The sequence below is a fragment of the Clupea harengus genome, chromosome 25 (assembly GCF_900700415.2).
Source record: "Clupea harengus chromosome 25, Ch_v2.0.2, whole genome shotgun sequence".
Lineage (NCBI taxonomy): Eukaryota > Metazoa > Chordata > Actinopteri > Clupeiformes > Clupeidae > Clupea > Clupea harengus.
In genome coordinates, this window is record NC_045176.1 from 324052 (window position 1) to 337318 (window position 13267).

Consider the following 13267-nt stretch of genomic DNA (forward strand, 5'->3'; position numbering starts at 1 on the left):
ACATTTACTATTATTTTAAATTATGTTTCAGTTTCAATTTAATATAATGATGAAATAGCAATTTAATAAGTTCTGAATTTACCAGGGTCCTGTGGTGGTGTTGCCGGAGCAGAAACCCCAGGACCTTCAGGGAATAAAGAGGAGGAAGATGATGAAGAGGATGAGGTGGACATCCACTAGAACAGTTTTCCCAAAAGGACATTTCTGGGCTTGACCAGAGACACTACTGGGTTGGAGAGGATGTTCTCTCCTACTCCTAGTTTGTGTGATTGTGTGTGTGTGTGTGTGTGTGTGTGTGTGTGTGTGTGTGTGTGTGTGTGTGTGTGTGAGTGTGGATGGTCTCTCCTATTCCTACTCATGGTGTGTGTGTGTGTGTGTGTGTGTGTGTGTGTGTGTGTGTGTGAGTGTGTGTGTGAGTGTGGATTAGGGCTGCAACTAACGATTATTTTGGTAATCGATTAATCTATCGACTATTTTTTCGATTAATCGACTAATCTAATGATTATTTCCCATAGCAAATTAAAATAACGACTCAAAATGTTGGAATTTGAATTTCAAATGTATTTGAGTAACAAATGTAATCATAATACATAAATTAAATAGTTATACAAATTAAAGTGCAAATATGCTTTTAAAAGTAAAGAGAAAGTGCAAATAAAGTTTTAAAAGTAACTCAAATTAGCAATCAAGCCTCTGCAAGTGCAAAATAACGCAAGAATAACTGGGCTGCAAGTGACATTCAAATTCAACTTATGAAATATATATTTTTTCCACAATCTTTTGTTTGAAGAATGCTAAGTGGAGGAGGTTAACTATTCAGAACAAACGAAAATACAGGCTACTCTGATAATTCACTGATTTACTACATTGCACTTAACATTTATGAAATAGCGTTAGCAAGCATCCTCCATGAGACGTTCTGTTTTCCAACATGTAAGCTTAAACCTTACTATAAGTTATAGATATATCATATATGTCTATGATAATTGCTGCTCTGTTCACTGTTCTTGTGCTCCCACAGCTCATTCTTTTTGAAATACTGTAATAGTGCTTCTTTAACTACTAATAATTGACCATCATTGAGAAAAATGACAACTTTTCTGTTAGCCATATCTCATATGCAGCAGCTACTAAAGCTAGCTTTGTTTATTGTTTCCATGGTAACATGAGCCGTCTCAGAATAATTCGCTTTTTAGTCGGCCATTTCTGATATGCAGCACATGAAGGTACGAGAACGGAGGGCAAAGAAAACGGTGCATGATTTGTATGCTAGGCTATTTGCAGATTCTGTTCCATTTTTCTCAATGATGGTCAATTATTATTAGTTAAAGATGCACTATTTCGCACTTCCTATAGTGCATTGCAATGCCGAATGAAAATAAAAAATAAATAAATAAAAATAAAAATTAAATTCAATTTTTTTTTTAATATATTTTATGACTCGTCGACAATGAAAATCATCGTCGACAATTTTTCATAATCGACATCGTCGATTACGTCGACTAATCGTTGCAGCTCTAGTGTGGATGTTCTCTCCTACTGTGTGTGTGTGTGTGTGACTAGCATTACCTGGGGTTTACGCTATAGTACACATCTGATGTTCACACTGCCCTGTTTGTGTGTGAGTTTGTGTGTGTAAGTGTTTGTGTGTGTGTGTGTGTGACTAGCATTACCTGGAGCTTACGCTATAATACACATCTGATGTTCACATTGCCCTGTGTGTGTGTGTGTGTGTGTGTGTGTGACTAGTATTACCTGGAGCTAACGCTATAGTACACATCTGATGTTCACACTCCCCTGTGTGTGTGTGTGTGTGTGTGTGTGTGTGTGTGTGTGTGTGTGCTGTGCTGTGCTGTGTCTGTCTTTAGGTGATATTGTACTTTTCTTTTTCTTTTTAATATGTATGCTAATATGAATTGAAATTTTTGTCATGCCAATAAAGCTCTTTTGAATTTGAGAGGAGAGAGAGAGATACCTTGTCTGAGATCTGGGAAAACATCTCTCAGTCTTGGATATTGCTCCAACACAGACTGCTGCTTCAGCAAGTCTATGAACTTCTGACAGGCCTCTTCCCCCTTGTCTCTCAGTTTATCCAGCACTTCACCAGACATCGTCTCAGTGTTTTGAGGAAGGCTTTTAAGAGCACTGTAGTCACGATCTGTGATGAGTTTGTTCTGCTGAACATGTTGGAGAATATAATACGTGTCAGCAGACAGGATCTTGGTTAGAATTATCTTCTTATCTCGTATTATATCCATGGTTACCTGCAAAATCTCAACAACCCTAAAACACAAAAACAAAACAGACATAATTAACACATTAATAATAAACCATTGATAATTCCTACCACACATTCTGTTATTCATGGGACTGATTACAGAGCAAGTGTATGAGGATAAAATATATAATATAAATTGATGGAGATAATTTCCAAACACTGTTAATGACTTAAGAATATAATAATGAAGTGCCTTGTATTATTAATTACCTTATATGAATCATGTACTTATGTAAGCAGGAACATGGCTTTTCTGTGTTTCTGCGTGTGTGTAACTTAGAATATTAGGTGCCACTTAGTCTGCACATGTACAAGAGCATGTTTAGACCAGAGGTGATAAGAAGGTTCGAACTGTGCTTCTTCCGACCTTGCAAAACTTCCATCCTTGCCTCGGATATCAGAAATCCACCACGTGGTTATCTCGCTGAACGCTCAACTTCTGTCTATATAAACCTTGTGCGATGTGTTTATCAGGGCTTCACTTTCAGCCTTGTGCTGGGAGTGAGCCCGATTGCAATTGTTGTTTGTCTAATAAATATACTTATATGCAGCTCCGGAGTCCTGAGGTAACTAGGGTGAATTTTCACCTATCATAATTGGGGGCTCGTGTGCGGGATTCCAACAACCTCATCGACTCTCCACGCTGGGCTAATCATCAGGACCTGAACCGTACGGAGGCTTACGAGACTCCGTTTTTCTTAAGACCTCAACCTTGAATTGGAAGGAGGCCAGGGCCTGCCAGCATGGAGAGCCGAGAGTGAAGGAATTGAATTTGAACTATGGGGGGTGGACTCCGAGCTGTTTGTGAGTATATTGTTTAGTTGTTGAAAATGAACGCCACTATATGGTTCTTGTTTGTTTTGGTTTGTATATACTTGTCTTCAAGTGGGGTTGAGACTAACTTTTTGCCTGTTTGCCGCGGAGTGAAAAGGGGAACAAGAGCACCTTCCTGAAGAAAGGGCCTTGCCTGTTCGCCCCGTGTGTTGAACGAATTGCTAGAGTTAGAGAGACTCCTGTCTGTAGTTTTCATGTTTTGGAGCGCTCAAGGTTAAAAAGTACCTCCCTGAAGTGAGGACTTTATCTGTTATAATATAAGCACTGTTTACCTTCCCATCACCTCCTATAAGGAACGGAAAGAAGGAAGGGTAGCGTTCGTTTTTGGAAACGCTAAAGGTTATATGTAAAGAAGACCTGTTGCCGTGATCACCCCCACGAAGGGAAAGGTTAGCGCGCGCTAAAGATATATAAGCACTGTTCAACCTTCCTGAAGTAAGGTACCGTACGCTCGAGGTTAAAAGCACCTCCCTGAAGAGAGGACTTTTCTGTTAAAACAGGCCTGTGTCGTGGTGGAACGCAAAAGGCTATATGCATAGCGCTTTGATCTGAACTTGAAAACTCTCTAGGCCTATTTTCTCTGGATATTTCTGTATATTTTCCTGTTCGCCTTGTTTGAAGGGAACAAACTTCTCAATTTCTGTTTTCCTGTGGAATCTCCTGATAAGCCTCTGGGTGCCTTAGCAAATAGGCTATACGAAAGGGGTATAATCCTGAGTGAGAGTAATACTACAAAATGGAAAACAAGCAATCTAAAAAAGAAAAAGACATATCCCAGTTAGAAGGAGATATGAAACATATGGAAATACAAGCAAATGCTGACTGTGCAAACATACTGATGAACTTTTTACCATGGGTAAAACACAGATAATTGTAATCATAATTTATGTAATTAAAGATTTCGCATTACTGAGATGCCTTGACCCGGAACCAGTAGGGGACTGATCACCCCAGGGAAATTCCCTGGCCTCAACCTCCTCACCAAACGAGTGAGACGGGGGCCCTCTGGTCGGGCTCGGGTTGACTCAGCATTGCGATCTCAAGAACAAAATGGGAAGGTAAAATGGAAAGTAAAAAATGAGAAGGTCAGTGGGAAGTTAAGAAGAAGAAGAAAAAGAAAGTGAGGAAAGTGAAGTGTTAAAATAGAAAGTAAGAAGAAAGAGACATCTAAAAGCAAGTCTAAAAGAGTCTGAAAATAGAAACATAACTAACCCTAGTGTGAAGAATAAGATAAAGGTAATTTAAAAGGTTTCAAGATCAGTTAGAGGTATTAAGAGAAATACATAAAATAACTTAAAAAATGGGAAAAAGTGCATCAAAATCAGAAGACGTACATGATAATGGCAATAAGAGGTGATTTAAAATGTCTACAACAAGAAGAAAATTTAAACACAGATTTTAAAATGTTTTTGCATTATTGGTTGCGCCAAACAGAGCAAAGCTTACGTTAATGGTGGCAAGAAAGCCAATGATTTTTGTTTTGTTTTGTTTTGTTTTGTGTGACTCTGATTACTCTAATCAGATGCCCAGAACAGTAAGGTTGCAAAAAGAAAGACACATCTAAAAGCAGACTCTGAAAACAGGAGAGATATTTAAAAAATACAGATTATGTTTCAAAAACATGCCCTACAAACTTATTAGGAAGAGATGTGATGTGGGCTGGGCATTAGAATTGTTCCAACAATACATGGGTTTTAGAATAAATTAAACAATGGTGTCCCAAAATATTATTATGTATAGAATATACACTGTTTAGCCCCAAAAAACAAAAAAAATTTAAGGACAAATGTAAGCCTGTCACACTAACTACATTAACCTAGACTGATGCACTGGACTAACACAGGCTGGGTGGGGGCTGAGTGCTGGCTCAAAAGAATATGCTGTTCCTCCAGATAAGAACACCTGTAAACAACATACCCTGGCGTTGTTAAGATTGTTAGCAGAAACAAGGCCACAAAATTAGCAGCTGTGACCCACTAAAATAAAGCTATCTTTAAAAAGCACCACAGCCACAGACAAAGAAATAAAGTATGTCGTAGCACATCCAGGACATGACAAAGCCATTCGTACAAACTGTAGACTGTAAAAAAAGGTTATATAACATCTGTGTTAATGGATAAGTGGGGACTTAAAGTTGATACCAGTGGCATACTATTCAACACGGCTAGATCCAGTAGCCCAAGCAATGTCTGAATGTTTACAAGCAGTAGTGGCTGCAGGCCTCTGCTCAGAGGTGTAAAGTAACGAATTACATTTACTCACGTTACTGTAATTGAGTAGTTTTTTTGTGTACTTTGTAATTTTTAAGTAGTTTTTGAAATCGGTAATTTTACTTTTACTTAAGTAGATTTTGACTGAAGTATTGTACTTCGCTACATTGGAAATTACATCCGTTACTGAGTAAAAAAAAACATAGTTCAAGAAAGGAAACCGAAAGGCGGGAATCGCGCACGACAATTCTCATTGCAGTGGTGGATGCTGCATAGAGTGGATGATTGAGTCGATGCAAGCCCGCCGGTGTCGAGTCACGAGAGATAGAGATGGAGAAAGATGATAGTGCGGACTACCAACAAGCTGCGGACGACCAACAAGCTGAAGCACCGAACTTTCCGCAAGTTAAAATTAAAGAAGATGAAGAAACCCCGTATCCACAACTCAGCCATCAGTTTGCCTTCCAACCTAAAAGAGGCAACAGCTATATAATGCTATGTAAGCTGTGCCTGCCCCGCCAGACAGAACTTTCTGCTTGTAAAAATTAATCTTCAAATCTGCGCAAGCATGTGTAATACAGTATTTGTCCCTTTCCATTAGTAGTTCAGACAGCGTTATTGTTGTTTATTAGCTTTGCTACAATAAGCAAAATATGCATGTCATGGCACTTGTAGCCTCATTTTGGCTAGCACTTGCAACCACCCTGAGTATGCTAACGTCAGCTAGCTAGCTAGGCTAGCTATACACTCATGTACCCATCCTTCTGTTTACAGCCGTCATCCAATAGACTAATAATAATTCCATTCCTGTCTTCCATTCGTTTCAGTTCATAGCATTATTATGTTCAGTCTCTCATATTGTGTTAAAAACTGCAGATCAGTCATCAGCAATAAGATACACCGCATAAACTGATATTAGGCTAATCATTTGGCTGCCTCTCATGCCCTGAAACAGGAACGATGTAAATGCACACACCATCGTTGTCAGACAGTTGGACAAGTAAATGTCAATGTGTATGTCGTTATCTCGAATTTATCACGATGTGGTGGCTTTGCAACGTGCACGTCTTTCATGTTCATGCTCAGGGTTCTTGGTTAGCAATAATTTAGGATTATGAATTGTGATGCATGTAGAAATAGAAAATAATGTTATCATTCTGTATATATACTGTAGGTCTGTCATCTCAAGTAGCTATTTATAGCTATTTCTGTGTTAAGATGCACTCTTGATGGAAGCTCAATACTTAATTGTCAGAATTGTTGTTTGTCATTCTACAGGTCTAGTCTATGTCAGACAACATCTTGACCGGATGGTAGGGGCTGAAGCAAGTTGGACAACATTCATCAGATGAAGATGATTTATTTTCCTCAATGAAGTCCAGAAGGTACAGGGGAGTTAGAAGGGAACCTAGCCTGTGTCTCAGTCAATATGGATCTGCTGAACTCCTTTCAGAATATCAAAAAACTGTCCCTGAAACTCAATACTGGCCTACCTGCCTCGGCCGCCTGCGAGTGACTCTTCGGCTGTGCTGGATTGCCGTTTACTGCAAAGCGAGCCCGGATGAACTCTACTCATCTTGAAAATCAGCTGCTGCTCTAACTCAACAAGAAGTTTGTAGACTAATGCTCTAAAGGTGGACACAAGTAAAGTAACCAAAGTTTTAATATAGAGGGGCAGCGGCATTTTAACTTTTTTATTTTAGCTGTCATGTCTTGACATGTCCTCCCAAAAGTTCTTAAATGTTGTGTTGACAGTTTAATGTTTAATGTTTGACATGTTTAATGTCATTGCACTTATATTTCTAAAGATTTCCTTTAATTAAAAATAACTAGTTTTTGTATTGGATTTATGACCCCTTGTCCTTTTTTGCACTATATAGGAGCGGCCCCGATCAAGTTGTTGAAAGTAACTAAGTAACTTTTACTTAAAGTACATTTTAAATTAACTACTTTTTACTTTTACTTGAGTACATTTTTAGATGGGTAATTTTACTTGTACTTAAGTAAAATTTCATCAAAGTAATTGTACTTTTACTTGAGTACAACATTTCAGTACTTTTTACACCTCTGCCTCTGCTCCTATTGTACTAAACAGACACTTACACTGAAAGTTCCACATGCTTACTTTTATTTTTATTTTTATTTTTTTATTTATTATTTTTTTTGCTCACTCAGCCTCATATCAATATTGAGCGCTGCGTGACATTTAACCTAGTTACACTTTTACTTATGGCAGAGAACAGATAAAAACTATGGCAGCCAGAGCTGACCTACAAGATATGCCTTTTCCAGAAGCTGATTTAACTATTGTTTGTTGATGGTTCAAGCAAATAAACCTTGAACGCATAGCCACTACTTCCACACTATTCCGCACAAGCAGCAGAACTGATTTCCCTGATTGCGCATACACACATGCAAAAGACCCGGTTTCATTAGGAAACCAAAAAGCTGACAAGGCCACTAACCAGGCCGCACTACAACAACCATCTGACACGTACACAATTGAAGAATTAGATCTCACAATACTAAAAGATATGCTGTAATATTGAGCCATGGTAAAAACATGCCTCAATAAGTGGGGATAGTAAGCATATATTTATACTTCTTATTTATATTTCATGAGAAAGATGTTTAATCATTCATTATTGATTTTATTGAGTTAAATCCCAACGAAAGAAAGAAATATTGTCTAGCCATAGACAGCCATTGTTCATACAACCCCCAGTCAGCAGGACTGGTAAAAAAGAATGAACCAAACTATTAAAAGTTAATTGAGAATCCAAGAGTGAAATTAGTGAAATTAAGCATGCATGTTGTTATCACTGTTTGAAATGATGTATGGAAGAATCTACACTGCCTAAACTCTCAAACTATTTGCTGAAACAGACAAAGAGATTGAATATACATTTGCAGAATATATGGCAAAGATGATGTCGAAACTAAATGCTCTCAGACTTCTCTCCCCTACACAGGAACACTGTGAGGCTGAATTCAAGGTTGGACCAGGAGATTGTGTCCTACAACAGCCTCAAAAGAAAACACTGCCATTCGCCCAAGTGGGACAGACCACAACAAGTGCTACTGTCAACACCTACCGCAGTCAAAATAGCTGATAGAGCCACGTGGATACTTCTGGCTCAATGCAAACGGGTAAGCCTGCACACGGCTGAGGCAGAGGAATAAAGATCATCTTTCTTTGCTGTTTCCAGGGTGTGCCCACTGTGACAGAAGACCAGCCTACAAAGGGGTAGATGTTTAGATTCTATTCGTCTCAACCGCTGGCAGAAGATACAGTACTGTCCTGTGGGATTAGAACCTAGTGGAAATTGTGGAGTGAGAGGTCTCTTCCTCTGCAAAGTCATGGGAGGTTACCAAAAAGTGGGCCAAAGGATGTGGGGGACTCTTAGCAACGACTGTAGGATTTTACATTGTTGTTCTAGTAACATACTTATGAATACAGCAAACACAGGCCCTGGACGAATACCCACGATGGGGCCCGGCTAAAGATCATCCGTGATGGAAATGGGTAAATCAGACCGTCAGAACGCACGTACCACAAGTTAGTTTAGTCTGTTTAGTCTGTGCAGGGCCCAGGGTGCCGACCAAACCACTCCTGGCGACCCCTGTACTTTATGACATAGATCACTGCGACAAAGAATTTAGAGAAACTGAAGCCTGGAAGAAACATGTCAACTTACTCTTAGCTATCAAGTGCACGTGTGAGATGTGCCATCCAGCGGACACCTCGTGTCGTAGAAAAGAATGTTCATATCTTCCTGCCCAATGTAACTACATACAACAGCCAATGTGTTCTGCAGAATGTTTGCTGATGATGGGAAATAGGGCGTTTAATGATACAGCTATACAGCATGACTGTTCACATTTTAACTGACCCTACATGCCAGACAATGTTGCCCCACCTCCACACATTATTAGAAAAGATGCTCTGTTTGAATGCTATTTAAAACCTGGGGAAAAGAACGATCCACACCTAGGACACTGGACACAATGTAAAATGTAATAGATAATGGGAAAGAAATACAGTTAAATACTTCCACTGAATGTAGAATAGCGGGGATGTGTTTGAATGGCAGACTTCTTGAAGTACAGGATATAGCCATAGCTGATAAGTGGGGATGGTGAATTAAGAGCTACAATACCTGTGGGTTGGTCTGGGCCTTGTGCTAGAACAATGTTGGTACAACCTTTTCAGATTTCCCCCAGGTCCAAGACTCACCAGTACCTGAGGAACGTTCCAATGCATTCCGTACGAGGGAGGAGAGAAGCAGGGGATGACAGCGGGATCTGGTCTGATGGCCTGGGCATTCCCTGAGGCATTCCAGACCACTACAAAGCCTTGAACCCAGCAGCCAATGGCCTGGCATCTACACTCTGCCCCTGGTGCGTCATCGGAGCACACACAGATTGGATTAACTTCCTTTACTACGCTGAGATGAAGTTCCAGAACCTGACCACAGACGGACTACAAAAGATCAGAGAAGAACTACACGCCAACTCCAGGTTAACGCGGCAAAACACAACCGTGCTTGAAATTCTCACTGCCATGAATGGAGGCATTTGTGTCATGCTTGGTACTGACCAATGTTGCACATATGTCCCTGATAACACCCGAGATGGGAAAGACTTAGATCTGATCCTACAAAAGATGCAAAAAGTTGTCCAACAGAATGCCTGATGGGGAACAGGGCCTTTAAGGACAGAGCAAAGAGGCCTTGTTCGAATGTTATCTGAAGCCTAGGCGAGCTAATGACACACACACAGTCGACACCCACTATGTTGGCCTACAAATGCAAAGTATACAAATGTGTGATGAGAAATATGATGACATTTTAAATGATTAACTTATGGAGTGATGTTCAGTAAATGATCTCTGTTCCGAAAATCCATGTGATTAAGCTCAGAGTGATGATTTTGAAGTTATCCATTGAAATTGATAATTGACGAATTAAGAAAGATGATTTGTGATTTTAATTGTGATTTTGAATTATCCATTGAAACGGATAAAAGGAGGGACTGATGGAGATAATTTCCAAACACTGTTAATGACTTAAGAATATAATAATGAAGTGCCTTGTATTATTAATTACCTTATATGAATCATGTACTTATGTAAGCAGGAACATGGCTTTTCTGTGTTTCTGCGTGTGTGTAACTTAGAATATTAGGTGCCACTTAGTCTGCACATGTACAAGAGCATGTTTAGACCAGAGGTGATAAGAAGGTTCGAACTGTGCTTCTTCCGACCTTGCAAAACTTCCATCCTTGCCTCGGATATCAGAAATCCACCACGTGGTTATCTCGCTGAACGCTCAACTTCTGTCTATATAAACCTTGTGCGATGTGTTTATCAGGGCTTCACTTTCAGCCTTGTGCTGGGAGTGAGCCCGATTGCAATTGTTGTTTGTCTAATAAATATACTTATATGCAGCTCCGGAGTCCTGAGGTAACTAGGGTGAATTTTCACCTATCATAAATATACACAGTTTATATTATCTGTGCTTTATAGAACATTCTGTTGAAGTTATATATATATATATTATCTGTGCTTTATAGAACTTTCCGTTGAAGTTATATATATATATTATCTGTGGTTTATAGAACATTCTGTTTTAGTTACATATTATAGGTGAAACGGGGTTGTTATATTAGTTTAATTAAATCAGCGTCATAAAATGTAATGATTAGTTTTAGTATTTATTATTTTATAATCAAATTACTAAAATAATGGGAAACTCTAGTTGTACCACTATGCTACAGTCTTAGTATGGTATCACAATACTAACGTACCGTAAATCCTCAAATAAAGACCGGGATTCAATTAGAGGCCGGGCTTCAGATAGTAGCCGGGGGCGTGGTCGATACAGACAAATAATAAAATTAAAATAATGTAGTACTTATTGTGTTTGTGTAGTACTTATTGTGTTTGTATGTTTTATGTTAACTGTATGCACCTATACACCAGAACAAATTCCAGGTAGGTGTAAACCTAATTGGCAATAAATACTATTCTGATTCTGATTCTCTTCTAAAAAAAGGTACCGGTAGCATATTTTACTGTAGCCTACCAGAATCAGTCCATCAGCACAAAGCAGACATCACAATTTAATTGAATGCATTTCATAAATACATGCTCTCCTCATGTTGGCTAATTTCATGGCTGTTTGCAATAAAAAAAAGAAATGTTTCAGCCTACAAGGCGAATTTGTTATTATACAGTTACTTGCCTAAACGATAGAAGACATTCGTCCAAAATATTTTGTTGCCGTTTTGTGATTTCTGCTAAGAATTTTTTTTTCTTCAGGCTAATAGAACTTTAACGTTCCAGGTGTTGCTTAGCAACCCATTACTTGCTGACTTTATAGATTAAGTTAAGTTATTAAGTTGCCTTAGCTAGCGAATTAGCTAGCATAGCAACTGGATAACCATAGCAACCAGGACACAACTTTAGCTGCAATTTAAGTTTAATTTCTCAAAATCAGCTTACCAATAAAAAGCAGTCTTGGGTTCAAAGTGATCACAACCACTTGTGTGATGTTAAATGGCTTCACATAGACATAAAACAATCCCAAGAGAAATAATGGGAAATCAACAGAGCTGCCGCTGTACGTCCAAAACCAAATTTATTCTCGAGGTTCCAAACATTTTCAAAGCAATTTGGCTTTGAATCAAAGGTCCTTGTCCATTTCTGTTCAGGACATGTGACAAGTTTTATCCAACCAGAGACCGGAGTAAAGTGACGACTTCCGGTTTCAATACGGATTCTCTGGTCAATACGTTATATTAGTTTAATTAAATCAGCTTCATAAAATGTAATAATGATTCGTTTTAGTATTTAATATTTTATAATCAAATTACTAAAATAATGCGAAACTCTAGTTGTACCACTATGCTATAGTCTTAGTATGGTATCACAATACTAACAGACCGTAAATCCTCAAATAAAGACCGGGATTCAATTAGAGGCCGGGCTTCAGATAGTAGCCGGGGGCGTGGTGGATACAGACAAATAATACAAATAAAATAATGTAGTACTTATTGTGTTTGTGTAGAAGAAGAGCAACGGCAGAACCAGCATAAACCCGACCAGTGGGCTCTCGCACCATTGAGGCAGAGGTACTGTGTGCCTCACCTTCGTGCTTTTTCAATGGGGTTTGTCGGCAGAGATAACGTATTGACCAGAGAATCCGTATTGAAACCGGAAGTCGTCACTTTACTCCGGTCTCTGGTTGGATAAAACTTGTCACATGTCCTGAACAGAAATGGACAAGGACCTTTGATTTATTCTTTAGGAACCATGTCGATGCCTGACTTTCAATGTTGTGTCACGTTGTTGAAGTTCAAGTTCAACATTAATAGCGATTGAATTACACTTGTGTCGGTGTAATCGCTAGCGGTAAATAAACGTAAATAACTTGAATGACTGATAAAGGATATATGTTACACATCACAAACACACACAATTGATGGGTTTTGGGGGGAATGAGGTAATTGGTTAGCTTAAATTACAGTATCTTAGGCGAGCTAATTGACCTAGCTAGCTATACAGTGTTTGGGCAGCTCAAGGTAGCTATACGGTGTGTTGGTTAGCTCAAGCTAGCACTCTCACAGACACACACACACACAATCGATGGTTTTTGGGGAAAATTAGGGTATTTGTTATCTTAAATTACAGTATTTTACGTGAGCTAATTGACCTAGCTCTGTACTATACCCAGTCATCCTCACCAACTTCTACAGGTGCACAATAGAGAGCATCCTGACTGGGTGCATCACAGTGTGGTATGGGAGCTGCACAGCCAAGGACCGCAAGGCCCTTCGTAGTGTGGTCAGGACTGCGGAGTTCATCATCGGCAGGGAGCTCCCAGCCCTGCAGGACACCTACCACACACGATGCCTAAGGAAAGCTGGCAGGATCCTAAAGGAC

At 39.2% G+C, this 13267-nt stretch overlaps 1 protein-coding gene across 1 annotated transcript in view; it reads right to left on the reverse strand.

Moving 5' to 3' along the window:
• LOC116219458 (NACHT, LRR and PYD domains-containing protein 1 homolog) overlaps window positions 1–13267 on the reverse strand; it is a 33173-nt gene that overhangs the window by 7518 nt on the left and 12388 nt on the right. The window contains exons 3-4 of the mRNA XM_031562728.2: window positions 1976–2283; window positions 83–124 (exon numbers count right to left, since the gene is read on the reverse strand). Of these exons, the coding sequence (XP_031418588.1) occupies window positions 83–124; window positions 1976–2283 (350 nt within the window). The remainder of the gene's footprint in view (window positions 1–82; window positions 125–1975; window positions 2284–13267) is intronic.